The sequence below is a fragment of the Miscanthus floridulus genome, chromosome 1 (assembly GCF_019320115.1).
Source record: "Miscanthus floridulus cultivar M001 chromosome 1, ASM1932011v1, whole genome shotgun sequence".
Lineage (NCBI taxonomy): Eukaryota > Viridiplantae > Streptophyta > Magnoliopsida > Poales > Poaceae > Miscanthus > Miscanthus floridulus.
The window spans coordinates 140,221,046-140,236,697 of record NC_089580.1 but is presented as its reverse complement, the minus strand read 5'-3'; the positions used below and the strand labels follow the sequence as shown (position 1 = coordinate 140,236,697).

The following is a 15,652-nucleotide window of genomic DNA, read 5'->3' as shown; positions in this document are numbered from 1 at the left end:
ATTTGAAAACGGTTAGGTGTTATGCCAACCGTTTTCTACTTTTCCGGTTTTTACTCGGATATCCTGTTTTTGGCCCACTGAAAGTTTAACCTTAGAAAATTTATATCTTTTTCACACAATCTCGGATGAAGATTTTTTTTATATAAAAGTTGTAGCTCTCGATGTCACACCCAATTTTAAGGATAAAAATAAATGCATAAAACTCATGTGTGCCTAGAGATCAGTCACACACATAAGTTGACAAATAACATAAAGTATCATCACGGTGTTTCTTCCATCACGATTAATACCATTACATAGTCTTACACAACACAGCGGAAAATAAAAAGATAGCTCTCTCATGGAAGCTCCAACACAGGGATGGTCAATTGGTTGACCACAAGCCCAAAAGTCCTTTGGAAACTCCTCATACTCGTTGACATCTGTTACCCATCCGGGATTTTTATCCAAATATAGAAAGTAAACAAGCGTAAGTACTTCCCGTACTTAACAAGATAACATGGGGTTATGAAAGCTCAAAAAGGATGACTCTGGTTTACTGCAGTTAGCACTTTTAGTATGTCAAGATTTTATCATCAACTATTATCAAGTTATGCTTAAGCCCCAATTAAACCCACATGATCAGATATCATAATCAATTGTATCATAATATCATCATAGAACATCATAAATGAATAATAATAAATAACCAGTTATTCTGTGAGTTTTTCAGGCCGCTCGTGACCGTGAGCACGGCTGTTATAATAGTTTGTAACACTCTGCAGAGGTTGTGCACATTCACCGTGAGTCGTGATTCCCATATGCCCGGATTAATTACTCCTATATCACTGCCAAGGTGAGCGGGCGGGGTACACTATGAAGCCATTTCATAGGTTTCGCTAACAAGTTAGGGCCGTTAGGTTTCCTCAGTAGGCAGATGTAGGAACCCCCCTTTCCTATGGCACAAATCCTTCACGACTATACACATAAGAACAGGGGCAATCCTATACCCAACGTGGCAAGCTCCTTTTGCGCCATAAATGTAACCTCTAATAAGCTAGAAAAGGTCCTATTACTGAGCTAAAGTCAGAGCCATGTGACCCTCACGGTTGCACTGCCAGTCCTAGCTTTTGTCGACAGATGAGTCCTTATAGAGGGCCGAGAGCATCACGATCAAAAGTCATTTGCTCCTTCACCCTATAATTCAGTTGTATAAAAGCAACTTTTACCTTTTCTTTCCATAGAATCATTGTTCAATATGTAGGTCATGTACAGTTACGTTGAGCGCTAGCAACTACCCATATGCATATAACCCGTAGGAGACAAGGAAAACAGGATGTTCAACCACTAGGATGTCCTTACGGGTATCAAAATTAGACACATGCAAATGAGTAATTAATAAATGATGAATAGGACATCAAGGTAGATCCCATGCTATACTTGCGTTGGTTAACAAACTCTTGCTGGTCCTGCTTGTCGTCAAAGAACTCTTGGTCTCCAACGTTCTCCTCACCGTCTGCACACGACCAACACGGCAACATACAACATTTCAGGAACATTCATGCAAAGCAAACAAACCTATAGTTAGAACAGTACACCAGCAGTATAGAAAATAGGATAAAATGTTTATGAAAAGAATCTATGTCTCGTTACGATCACGTCAACGCGAAGTTCACAAAAATCGGAGCTAAAACACCAAAGCTATGAATTAAATGAGGTTTCCTATAGCAATTTGTTTAATTAAATCTAACCTCAAAATTTAAATGTTGCAAACATGTTTGACAGTGGTATTAACATGTAGAGAACTTTATTACGAATCTAACGCAATTTGAACGGGTCGAATCAGAGTTAAAACAAAGTTTTTATGAGCAAAAACAAATCTAGTGGCATTTCTATAATTAGAATGAACTATTTTAGATTTAAAATAAATGAAAAGGATATTCGGATTTAATCGATTGAGGGACGGCGGGCATAAATTGCTGAAAACCGAGGGACTCTTTAGCAACTTTGCCACGGCGAAGGGGTATCGATCACCCTGGGCCGTTGATCAAGCGATGGATGGCTCAGATTAGAGCTGGGGGAAGAGAGAGAAGGCCGGCGGCCGGAACAGGGCTCCGGCAGGTGGCGCTGCCATTGCCGGTGGCGAGGAGGTCATTGGCAAGCAGGAAACATGGCCTTCGTGCCACGGTTCGACGAACCGAGGACACCGAGGAAGAGAGGGGGTGAAGGCGATCTCGCCCAGGCTAAGAACACGATCGGAGGACGCGACCGACGCGGTGGTCACCATGGCCAGCGGCGTGAAGGTCCATGACGCTCGCGGATTGGGCCTTAGAGGCCATGAAACATGAAATTAAAGGCATGGGGAGAAGGAGGGGAGCAAGGGGGTCTCACCGCGGAGGAAAACGAAGACGAAGGCGGCTCAGGGACGATGGACCGCGCGGAGGGACAGACAGCGGACCTCGACGCTGCGGTTGTGGCTTCCGCGTGCACGGGCGAATTCAAGAGTGGAGCGGGGGAGGCAGCAGGGAGGGCATCGACGAGCTCGGCTCCTTTATAAAGGCCGGGGCGTGGGGGAAGACGCTCCCATGACGTGAGGTGGGCGCGGCGACAGTTGCAGCTTGACCAGGTGCGGGGCGCGGGAGGTGGGTGATAGCGCCAACACGTGGGCCTAGGCCGTCAGCGGGGAGAGAAGGAGGGAGGGCACGGCGGCAACGGTTGCCTGCCCGGATTGGGCTGGCCCAAGAAGGAAATGGAAGGAGGGGAAAGGAGAACGGCGAGTGGGCCGACTCGGCCAGAGCGAGCTGGGCCAGCGGGGAAATGGGCCAGCAAGCCAGAATGAGGAAGGGAGGGGAAGAAAAAAGAAAACCTTTTTCTTTTTATTTTCAAGAGTTTTAGCAAACCATTTTCAACTTGATTTTGAATCCAATTCAAATTTGGTCAAAACCAATCATTACAAAAATAAATGTGCAGCAGCATGTATACATCAAGAGGTTACTAACCTTATATTTGATTTTAATGTCACAAAAAATATTATTTTCCTATATTTGAATGCACACATAATTACATAAATAAATCAAATTTAGCTATTTTAAAAGAGTGAAAATTTTAGGGTGTTACAATTCTACCCCCCTTAAGATGAATCTCGTCCACGAGATTCGGATGATTGCTTACTCAAACAGTTGTGGATAAGACTTTCGCAAATCTTCTCTTTTCCAAGTAGCCTCATCCTCTATATACTGATGTCACTGTACCTTACACATTTTTATAACTCGGCTCCTTGTAACCCTTTCTGTCGTCTGTAAGATCTTTATCTGATACTCTTCATATGTGAGATCTTCCTTAACAGCAAGTTCTTCTAAAGGAATCTGCTCTTCTGGTACTCGCAAATACTTCTTTAATTGAGAAACATGAAACACATCGTGCACACCTGACAAACTCTCAGGCAGTTCCAACTGATAGGCTACTTCTCCACGTCTCTCTAGAATCTTGAAAGGTCCAATATACCTCGGTGCCAACTTTCCATTCATATTGAATCTTTTCACACTTCTCATTGGTGACACCTTCAAGTACACATAATCTCCAATTTCGAAAGTCAGCTCTCTTCTATGAGTATCAGTGTAACTCTTCTGTCGGGACTAAGCCACTCTCAAGTTGTCTATAATCATTCTCACTTGTTCTTCTGCGTCTCTAAGGACATCGGGTCTAAACACTTGAGTTTTACCAGTCTGATTCCAGAACAAAGGTGTTCTACATTTATGCCCATACAGCGCTTCAAAAGGTGACATCTTGAGACTCTTTTGGTAACTGTTGTTGTACGAGAACTCAGCATATGGAAAACTCTTGTCCCAACTAGTACCATACTGCAGTGCACAAGCTCTCAACATATCTTCCAAAATCTAGTTGATCCTTTCAGTCTGTCCATCAGTTTGTGGGTGGTAAGCAGAACTGAAATTCAATTTTATCCCCAAAGATCTATGTACTTTCTACTAGAATTGCAACGTAAACTGAGTGCCTCTATCAGACACAATTTTCTTGGGAACACCGTGTAAGCACACTATCCTTTCCATGTACAACTCTGCTAGCCTTACACCTGTATAGGTAGTCCTGACTGGTAGAAAGTGAGAAACCTTGGCGAGTCGATCTACTATTACCCATATTGAATCATAACCTCTTTGAGTACGGGGCAAACCTACGATAAAATCCATACCAACTTCTTCCCATTTCCATTCAGGAATCTTCATTGGTTGTAGCAACCCTGTAGGTCTTTGATGCTCAGCTTTCACCCTTTGACAAGTGTCACACAAAGCCACATACTATGCCACATCTCTCTTCAAACCATACCACCAATACTTCTCTTTGATATCCAAATACATCTTAGTACTTCCAGGATGTATAGAATAAGCAGACTCATGTGCCTCTTGCAGAACTGCATCACGAATAGCCTTCACTTTAGGTACACATATCCTTTTCCCAAACCAAACAGTACTATTCTCATCAATCCTGAATCCTGGTGTCTTTCCAAGCACTACATTCTCCGCTATATCCTTAAGTTTTTCATCCTCCAATTGACCTTTGCGTATCTCTTGCTCCAAGGTAGGCTCTATCACCAATTTCATTACATTAATAACAAATCTCAAGTTGAGATACTCCATTTCAGCACACAACTCTACTGGCATAAATATCATCCGAAGTCCATTGGCATAACTCTTTCTACTAAGTGCATCAGCTACGACATTTGCTTTTCCTAGATGATAATGCACGTCCAAATCATAGTCTTTGATCAATTCTAACTAACGATGTTGTCTCAGATTCAGATCTAACTGGGTAAAGATATACTTCAAACTCTTGTGATCTGTATAGATATCACTCTTATGCCCAATTAGATAATGTCTCCAGATTTTCAAAGCATGAACCACAGCTGCCAATTCCAAGTTATGAGTAGGGTAGTTCAACTCATGTTTCCTCAATTGTCTAGATGCATATGCCATCACTCTTCCTTCTTGCATAAGCACACATCCAAGGCCCAAACGAGATGCATCACAATATATTGAGAAGTTCTTGCTTAAATCGGCAAAATCAATACTGGAGCTGTAGTCAATCTTTTCTTTAGCTCATCAAAGTTTGCCTGGCATTTATCAGACCATACAAATTTAGCATTCTTTTCCAATAGAGCTGTCATAGGCTTAGCAAGCTTGGAAAAACCTTCAATGAACCTCCTATAGTATCCAGTCAATCCCAAAAAGCTACGAATCTCACTTACATTGGTTGGTGGTTTCCAATTTAATACATCTTGCACTTTGCCTGGATCTATTGCTATTCCACCATTGGAGACAACATGACCCAGAAAAGAGATCTCCTTCAACCAAAACTCACACTTGCTCCGCTTAGCGTACAACTTATATTCTCTAAGCTTTTGCAAGACCGACCTTATATGTTTAGCATGTTCTTCTTCAGTCTTGGAGAATATCAATATGTCATCAATGAAGACCACCACAAATTTATCAAGAAACTCCATGAACACCTTATTCATCAGATACATAAAGTATGCAGGTACATTGGTCAATCCAAAAGACATAATGGTATACGCATACAAACCATACCATGTAGTGAATGATGTTTTGGGTATGTCTGAGTTTCGAATCTTTAGCTGATGATAACCTGAGCGGAGATCAATCTTGGAGAACACATAGGCTCCTCTCAACTGATCAAACAAATCATCAATCCTTGGCAAAGGGTATTTATTCTTGATAGTAACCTCATTAAGTGAATGGTAATCCACACACATCCGTTGGGTACCATCCTTCTTATCCACAAAGATCACAGGTGCCCCCCATGGGGAAGAACTGGGGCATATGAAACCTTTTTCTTGCAACTCTTTTAGTTGTTTCTTAAGCTCTTCTAATTCATTAACCCCCATTCTATATGGACATTTAGCTATTAGTACAGTTCTAGGTAATAATTTAATAATGAATTCAATGTCATGGTTAGGTGGCATACCTGGCAAGTCATCGGGGAAGACATCCGGGAACTCCTCCACAACATGATCTTGTTTATTAGCATGACCATCCAGCTGGTTCACAGTGGCTGTTGGCTAAGCTTGCACTACCACTTCTACATAGATTCTATCTCCATTGGGTGATGTCACAACAACAGATCTCTCCTGACACTGAATCACTGCCCGGTATTATTTCATCCAATCCATTCCTAGAATAAGATCAATTCCCACTATTCTCAACACAATAGGTTTCACTTTGAAGTCCACCCCCTTAAGGAAATGCTAGCTGAGGGACTCCAATAAGAAGCTGGCATGCTACCTCCTGGTGAATTTACTAATATGGGGTTTTTCATGGCACATAAAGGTATGCTATGCATTCTAACAAAAGCTTGGGAAATAAATAAACGCGAAGCACCTAAATCAAAAAGTACTGTAGCAGAGATAGAGTTGACACTGAACGTACCTAACATGACCTCAGGCGTCTCCTGAGCTGCATCAGATGACACATTTTTCTTTTGCAGTGTGAGGTGGTCGGGCATTAAACTTCGGATTGCCATTCTGGTTCTGTGGAGCTTGCTGGTTCTGCTTCTCTAGACACTGATGAGCATAGTGACCTACTTCTCCACAGCGGTAGCATGCGTTGGGGTTATTGGGTGCACCACTCTTCATAGGAGCATTGTTGGACATTCCCTGGCATGATGCTGGGTTGCCGATCTGTTGCTAGGGACACTGATTACCAAACTATTGCTGGTACTGAGGGTGTTGCTGGAACTGGTTACGCTGAGGATACTGACCACGATTTTCCTGGTTATATGGTCCTTGATTCCTCTACTGAAAACCCTACTGGGGATAGGCACACGAGCGGGTGTTGCTTCTAGAAGCTTGCCCTTGAAGCCTCCTCTTCTTGGCTTCCATCTCTTTGCGCTTATCGTCAATCACAATAGCGCGGTTCACCAATGACTAAAAGTTAGGGTACGTGTTGGACATAAGCTGGAGCTGCAGGCCATCATAAAGTCCCTTGAGGAAGCGGCGTTGCTTCTCCCTATCATCAGCTACATCATTTGGAGCATAGCGTGATAGTTGAGCAAACTTGTCATGATACTCCACCACAGACATGGATCCTTGCTTAAGGGACCTGAATTCCTCCTGCTTCAATTCCACTAGTCCATCGGGAATATGATATGACTAGAAATTGTCATTGAATTCCTACTAGGTGATAACAGGAGCGTCGTTGGGGCGTCCATACTGGAAAGAATCCCACCAATCCTGAGCTGCTCCCTGGAGTTGACCAGAAGCATACAACACCTTCTCAAGATCATTGCATTATGCTATGTTAAGTTGTTTTTCCACAGCACGCAACCAATCATCTGCCTCCAAGGGGTCTGAGGCATGGGTGAACACCGGAGGGCGACCCTTCATGAATTCTCCACGCTTGTCTCTAACCTGAATAGGCGGTGGTCCTCTTACAGGTTCGTTATCCAAACGTTGAATCATGGCTTGCATCAACTGCGCTTGCATTCCCATCAATTGCTCCATAGTCACTGGTGGCGGTGGTGGTGGATTCATGGGAACACCACGACCACGTCCATGGCCTCTGCCTCTTCCTCCTCTTGCGGCCATCTGTTTTCCAAACAAATGCGCAAAATTTTTAGAGATTTCCAAATTATAGAGAACTTATAAAAGATAAGGAACAACGCTGAGGATTTTCTGGACAAGATTCAAATACAATAGTTTAGTAAATCTGTCATAACTTGAGTTTCAGAGACCCAATAGAGGCATACCAAGAATGGTTAGAAAGCTTAGGAGATCAGCTACAACTTTTATTTAGAACATTTTTTCAGATTCTGATGTACACATGGTCAAAAACAGAGCTAAACCGAATCTGTTCTGGGTTCTAGTCTGCGCAGAAACATCAACTTGTGACAGCTAGATCTCACAAACCTGAACAGATATTGATGTGATTCCAGAGACATTTGAAAGATACAGAAGTCTAGATATCTCCACAAAAAATTTAGAATTTTTGGCAGCCCAGATTTCGAGATACAAGGTAAAGAACACAGGCTGCTCCAGAAAACAGCACAACAGAGATATGATAAAGCAACCCATCTGCATTAAGACCTCATCTAAACTTAGGGTTCAAATCTATGGAATTTGTGAACATTCCCACAAACCTCCAGCAATCAAACAAACTCCAAATCATCCAAGTTCACAATTAAAAACATCTAATCACTAAAGTTCAGAAGACAAGACAAGACTAGACATAACACATGAACTAACAACGCCGTAGCTTTAAACAAGGCACCTAACACCTATGGGGCGGTGTCAACCATGGTGAACGACTGGGGCTTCTTCTTGTAGATCGGTGGCAGCCCAAGTTGAGCACACAGTTCGTCAACTTTCTTCTGGAGACGCCTCCCGGACCTCTACGATGCACGCAGCTCTCCCTTGACTTCTTCATCTACCCCCTGCATGGCATGGACATGTTGCACTGTTGCTTCCAGAGTTGGATCACTTTCTGGTGGTGCCAGAACCTGCCAATCACCCTCATGATCATTGCGAGGAAGGAACCTAAAATGATCCTCCTTCATGGCCTCAAAACGACGACCATAGTAGTAGATGTAAGCGTCCTGTGCTGCATCTTCCATGCCATCCAATGCATAAGCCCGTCTGGCAGTGGCACTGTGGGCAGTCTCCACCTCATGTGCATTCTTTAAGTCGTTCCAGGCGGTGACAACCAACTCTACCTTCCAAAAACTTGCCTCCAAAGGGTGCTGGTACTCTACACAGAGATACTTCATGGAGGCGTGCAGATCAGTGAAGTAGTCATCCAGCATATGAGTAAGGAGGGTGTGGTAGTATGCCATTTTCGGGGCCTACTTGAAGTAGTATTTGCACGTCCAGCCCATCTCCTCATCCACCACAGGGACAACTGGGGGTGGCATAGGCGTTGGTGAAGTAGCTAAGGACTTCATTGGTGTAGCTGCAACAGCATAGACAGGTGCAACAGTTGGAGTAGGAGTAGGTGCTGGTGCAGGAGTCGAGGTAGCCATCCACTCCTCATCATTAGAGATGACCACAATCTCCTTCTCCACTTGTGGAGCACGGGGGTGAACATGGCATGGTAGCCTGTAGTGCTGAGGCGGGCGGTCTTCGGGTTATGAGACATCTATAGATTTAGAGTAAGATAGAATTAGAATCAATAATTTTATATAATAGATTAAGGTATGAAAAGCATAAATATTTTAGTAAAATAACAAGAATAAGACAGTAAGCAAGAAACTAGTGGAGCAAAGATGCTAAAACGACCATCTCTAACTAGGCTTGCGTCCTACAGTCAACCTGGCTTTGATACCAATTTATCACACCCAATTTTAAGGATAAAATTGAATGCATAAAACTCATGTGTGCCCAGAGATCAGTTACACACATAAGTTGACAAATAACATAAAGTATCACAATGGTGTTTCTTACATCACGATTAATACCATCACATAGTCTTACACAACACAGCGGAAAATAAAAGGATAGCTCTCTCGTGGAAGCTCCAACACAGGGACGATCAACTGGTTGACCACAAGCCTAAAAGTCCTCTGGAAACTCCTCATACTCGTTGACATCTGTTACCCATCCGGGATTTTTATCCATATATAGAAAGTAAACAAGCGTAAGTACTTCCCGTACTTAACAAGATAACATGGGGTTATGAAAGCTCAAAAAGGATGACTCTGGTTTACTGCAGTTAGCACTTTTAGTATGTCAAGATTTTATCATCAACTATTATCAAGTTATGCTTAAGCCCCAATTAAACCCACATGATCAGATATCAGAATCAATTGTATCATAATATCATCATAGAACATCATAAATGAACAACAATAAATAACTAGTTATTCTGTGAGTTTTTCGGGCCGCTCGTGACCGTGAGCACGGCTGTTATAACAGTTTGTAACATTCTGCAGAGGTTGGGCACATTCACCGTGAGTCGTGATTCCCATATGCCCAGGTTAATTACTCTCATATCACTGCCAAGGTGAGCGGGCGGGGTACACTATGAAGCCATTTCATAGGTTTCGCTAACAAGTTAGGGCCGCTAGGTTTCCTCGGCAGGCAGATGTAGGAACCCCCCTTTCCTATGGCATAAATCCTTCGCGGCTATACACATAAGAACAGGGGCAGTCCTATACCCAATGTGGCAAGCCCCTTTTGCGAAATAAAGGTAACCTCTAACAAGCTAGAAAAGGTCCTATTACTGAGCTAAAGTCAGAGCCATGTGACCCTCACGGTTGCACTGTTAGTCCTAGCTTTTGTCGATAGATAAGTCCTTATGGAGAGCTGAGAGCATCATGATGAAAAGTCATTTGCTCCTTCGCCCTATAATTCAGGTGTTTAAAAGCAACTTTTACCTTTTCTTTCCATAGAATCATTGTTCAATATGTAGGTCATGTACAGTTACGTTGAGCGCTAGCAACTACCCATATGCATATAACCCGTAGGAGACAAGGAAAACAAGATGTTCAACCACTAGGATGTCCTTACGGGTATCAAAATTAGACACATGCAAATGAGTAATTAATAAATGATGAATAGGACATCAAGGTAGATCCTATGCTATACTTGCCTTGGTTGACAAACTCCTACTGGTCCTCCTAGTTGTCAAAGAACTCTTGGTCTCCAACGTTCTCCTCACCGTCTGAACACGACTAACACGGCAACATACAACATTTCAGGAACATTCATGCAAAGCAAACAAACCTATAGTTAGAATAGTACACCAGTAGTATAGAAAACATGATAAAATGTTTATGAAAAGAATCTATGTCTCGCTACGATCACGTCAACGCGAAGTTCATGAAAATCGGAGCTAAAACGCGAAAGTTATGAATTAAACGAGGTTTCGTATAGCATTTTTTTTAATTAAATCTAACCTCAAAATTTAAATGTTGCAAACATGTTTGACAGTGGTATTAACATGTAGAGAACTTTATTACGAATCTAACGTAATTTGAACGGGTCGAATCGGAGTTAAAACGAAGTTTTTATGAGCAAAACAAATCTAGTGGCATTTCTGTAATTAGAATGAACAATTTTAGATTTAAAATAAATGAAAAGGATATTCGGATTTACTCGACTGAGGGATGGCGGGCATAAATTGCCAAAAACCGAGGGACTCTTTAGCAACTTTGCCACGGCGAAGGGGTATCGGCCACCCTAGGCCGTTGATCAAGCGATGGACGGCTCAGATTAGAGCTGGGGGAAGAGAGAGAAGGCCGGCGGCCGGAACAGGGCTCCGGTAGGCGGCACTGCCATTGCTGGCGGTGAGGAGGTCGTCGGCGAGTGGGAAACATGGCCTTCGTGCCACGGTTCGACGAACCGAGGGCACCGAGGAATAGAGGGGGTGAAGGCGATCTCGCCCAGGCCAAGAACACGGTCGAAGAACGCGGCCGACGCGGTGGTCGCCATGGCCGGCGGCATGAAGGTCCATGGCGCTCGCGGATTGGGCCCTAGAGGCCATGAAACACAAAATTAAAGGCATGGAGAGAAGGAGGGGAGCAAGGGGGTCTCACCGCGGAGGAAAACGAAGACGGAGGTGGCTCGGGGACGACGGACCGCACGGAGGGACGAACGGCGGACCTCGGCGCTGCGGTTGCGGCTTCCGCGTGCACGGGCGAATTCGAGAGTGGAGCGGGAGAGGCAGCACGGAGGGCAGCGACGGGCTCGGCTCCTTTATAAAGGCCAGGGCGCGGGGGAAGACGCTCCCACGACGCGCGGCGGCGGTTGCGGCTTGACCGGGCGCGGGGCGCGGGAGGTGGGTGACGGCGCCGACACGTGGGCCTAGGCCGCCAGTGGGGAGAAAAGGAGGGAGGGCGCAGCGGCAACGGTTGCCTACCCGGATTGGGCCGGCCCAGGAAGGAAACTGGAGGAGGGGAAAGGAGAACGTCGAGTGGGCCAGCTCGGCCAGAGCGAGCTGGGCCAGCGGAGAAATGGGCCAGCAGGCTAGAATGAGGAAGGGAGGGGAAGAAAAAAGAAAATATTTTTTTTTATTTTCTAGAGTTTTAGCAAACCATTTTCAACTTGATTTTGAATCCAATTCAAATTTGGTCAAAACCAATCATTACAAAAATAAATGTGCAGCCGCATGTATACATCAAGAGGTTACTAACCTCATATTTGATTTTAATTTCACAAAAATTATTAGTTTCCTATATTTGAATACACACATAATTACATAAATAAATCAAATTTAGCTATTTTAAAAGAGTGAAAATTTTAGGGTGTTACACTCGACGAGATCTATAACTTTCTAGATTTTTTTTATTTGAGATCGTTAAGATGTTCAAAAAAGTAAATAAAGTTTTAGCAGTATATTAATCGCGTACAAATGTTTGTTGCTTTAGAAAAAATCATATCTTTCTTATATGGTGTCAAATGGAGATATTTTTATATGAAAGTTGTACAACTTGTTACTTGTTATGCATTTGATCATGCACTTGTTAATTGTTATGCATTTTGTTCTATGGGTCAGTATTATGTATTGATTTTTTTGTATATTGACCATGTGCGACGTAATTATGTAAGTTCGTGTTCGTTTTTGTCTTTGATTTTATCGTTTTCGCTTTTGCTTTTATATTCCAATAGGTAAAAAAAAGGTCGAGGGATTTTCCGACTGCCGTCCGTTTTCATCACTAGTTGCAAACTGCACTGCACAGCTAGGAGGTATACGAAGCGTCGCGAGTCGATGGATGGATCTTTTCTAGAACTAGAAGGCGCTGTCATCGCTGGTGTTGTCTCCCCACCTGACGTTGTAGTTGGCGGCGAGGTAGTGCGCGCCGACGGGGCCCCTGCTGCCGTAGGGGTAGAGCTCCGGCGCCACCTTCTTGTCCTCCAGCTCCCTGAGCACGGGCGTGAAGATGGCCCAGGCGGCATCGAGCTCGTCGCTCCGGATGAAGAGGCGGCGCTCGCCCTCCATGGCGTCCAGCAGCAGGCGCTCGTACGCGTCGGGGATCTCGCGGCGGTAGCGCTCGGAGTAGAGCAGGTTGAGGTTGCTGCGGTCGAGGCGCATGCCCAGCCCGGGCACCTTGTTGTTGATCTTGAGGTAGATCGCCTCGTCGGGCTGCACCCGGAGCACCAGCTCGTTGGTCGCCTTGTCCAGGTCCGTGCCGATGTTCCGCCGGTACAGGTTGCCCGGCACCCGCCGGAACTGCACCCGGATCTCCGCGCTGCAATGCAATGCATTCCGGTCAGTATTTTACAGATCAACTTGCTTGCTTTCAGTTCAGTTCAGCAGCAAGAATGCACCGTACCGTCGTGTGTGCAGCGCCTTGCCGGCCTTCATGAGGAACGGCACGCCATCCCAGCGCGCGTTGTCGATGAAGAGCGCGGCGGCGGCGAAGGTGGGCGTGACGCTGCCCTTGGGCACGGTGGGGTCGTCGGCGTAGCCCGGGTAGGACCTGCCGCCCTTGGAGTGGTCCTTGTACTGCCCCACCACCACGTCCTCCAGCTTCAGCTGCCGCATCGACCGCAGCACCTTCACCTTCTCGTTGCGGATGTCCTCGGCGTCCAGGCTCACCGGGGTCTCCATGGCGAACAGGGCCAGGATCTGCACCAGGTGATTCTGCATGATGTCCCGGATGATTCCGTAGTTGTCGAAGTAGCTGCAGACAGACATTCAATCCAACGCCATGAGCTCATGATCGGTTGATCGACCTTCATTGTTTAAAATTGTACTGAACAGTGAACACTGAGTTTGCAATGCATGCATGAACATGATGAACTGAAAAAGGCATTGCAGAGTGCAGACAGACCCGCCTCGACCCTCGGTGCCGAAATCTTCAGAGAAGATGAGCTGCACATTCCGGATGTAGTTCCTCGACCACAGCGGCTCGAAGACGAGGTTGGAGAAGCGGAGGACTGAAAGATTCTCAACTAGTTCCTTGCCCAGATAGTGGTCGATCCTGCAGATCGTTGCAATTATTGTTCATTTCGTACGTTTAGTCCAAGATAAAGTGATGATCAGAAACTGTTCGTCATATGCATCACTTGCCTAAATATTTGCTCCTCGGCTAAGTACTTCTTCAAGGACCGAGTGAGTTCGCCTGAGGACTCCGAGTCGCGGCCAAATGGCTTCTCCACTATAAATCTCGTCCACCCGCTTGAAGATGACGCGGTACGGCTAGCGGATCTTACGACATCCACAAATATGTTTGGTGGGATCGACAGGTAAAACAGCCTGTTCGGTAGCCTGCCTGCCTGACGACACACACACATAGAGTGGCCATGCATGAATTCTTCATAAGTATTAGCATGGTCATTTCACATTGGCACAGAAAGCAGCATCTTCTGACAACCTTAATTAGAGGCCAACTCAGGTGATGTTATGTTGGGATTACCTCTTTTTCTTTAAGCTTTCTGTCTAACTCAGCAAACCCCTCCTCTGAGTTGTACTGCCCAGACTGGTAGAAGCACCTCTTCAGAAACTGTTCCATCTTGTCACCGCAGTTCTCCCTTTCAGTCAGACAGTCATTCATCAAATAGAGTTTGCATCATATTCAGAATACAACTTTAATTTGGTGATTATGAATAATGTATACAAAACCCAGTGTGAGTTTTGAAATTAGTTGGAGACTCGAGAAGCTTAAACGAATTACAGTAGATCGCAGACTGAATCCTGAACTGCATTCCTATTCTTTTTTTAATGACAAAACTACTAAAGCACATTTGAACGCGAAGCTAGTAATGCAATGCCACAGTACAGAGCACCATTTCCCCTATTTAGCCAGCCAATCAGATAACTGATGGTAACATAAAAACTGAGGCATGGCGAAAAATTCTCGTGTACAAATCACACAGCAAGAACTGAACCGTTCAAGTGTAGCTACGCCGAATGAGTAAATAACAGTGCAAAATATGTGAACAGACAGTACCTTTTGTCGATTCGACACGTCAGAGTCGTGCTGATCATGTTCCTGAGCTCTTCGTCGCTCATCTTGCTACGGGCATAACCAAAAACTGTAAAATGCTGCACTGTCCATGGTTACTTGTCTGAAACTCCAAAACAGGCAGGTTCACAGCCGAGCAGCAGAGCAAGCTCAGTGACGACTGACGAACCTCTGGAAGGCAGTCCTCGTAGAACAAGGCGAAGAGGGCCGGGAAGATCTTCTTCTTGGCGAGGTCGCCGGAGGCCCCGACGACGGTGATGCTGACGGTGCTCCCTCCCTGATACCCCTGTGCTCCATCTCCCGTCGGCATCCCATCTAGCACCTCTGCAGCAAGAAAGCAAAATAATCCTGCATACAGTCAGCCATCACGCTCGCACATACAGTAGCTACTCCAACGGCAGGCGAGGCGAGCGATACCATTGCTGGTGCCGAACGAGGCACTGATCTGCGGGCGCCCATTGGAGGACCTGGCCCTGAGAAGGCGCGTTCTTCTAGTTCTAGGGACGACGATCCTGAGAGGCGAGCAATGGTGGAGCGGCTGCCTCGTCGTCGCTGCTGCTGCCTCTCGTGGGTGAGCTGAGACTGAGAAGGCGGGCGGGTGGAAGCTCAAGGCCGCCGTGGCGGCCATCGCATCAGTGGAGCGGGAAGGGATGGCTGCGAGCATTAGTCCGTTTGGATCGACCGGAGAGATGGTAGATTTGGATATCGATTTTCAGGGATGGACGTTGATGTTCTTGGCGAG

The 15,652-nt window shown here is 45.3% G+C and overlaps 1 protein-coding gene across 2 annotated transcripts; it reads right to left on the bottom strand.

The window, feature by feature from the left end:
• Positions 1–12,527: 12,527 nt before the first annotated feature.
• On the bottom strand, positions 12,528–15,652 carry LOC136495567 (glucose-6-phosphate 1-dehydrogenase, chloroplastic-like). 2 transcript variants are annotated; one of them, XM_066491463.1, is made up of 8 exons: positions 15,328–15,652; positions 15,080–15,258; positions 14,896–14,990; positions 14,362–14,476; positions 14,016–14,221; positions 13,777–13,926; positions 13,276–13,626; positions 12,528–13,191 (listed from the first exon to the last, which is right to left on the bottom strand). In XM_066491463.1, exons 1-8 carry the CDS (start codon positions 15,572–15,574, stop codon positions 12,732–12,734), a joined length of 1,803 nt encoding a protein of 600 aa, XP_066347560.1. In that variant the 5' UTR covers positions 15,575–15,652; the 3' UTR covers positions 12,528–12,731. The 2 variants fall into 2 exon arrangements, with proteins under 2 accessions (XP_066347560.1, XP_066347565.1); XM_066491468.1 differs by having other exon boundaries at positions 12,532–13,191; positions 15,080–15,234.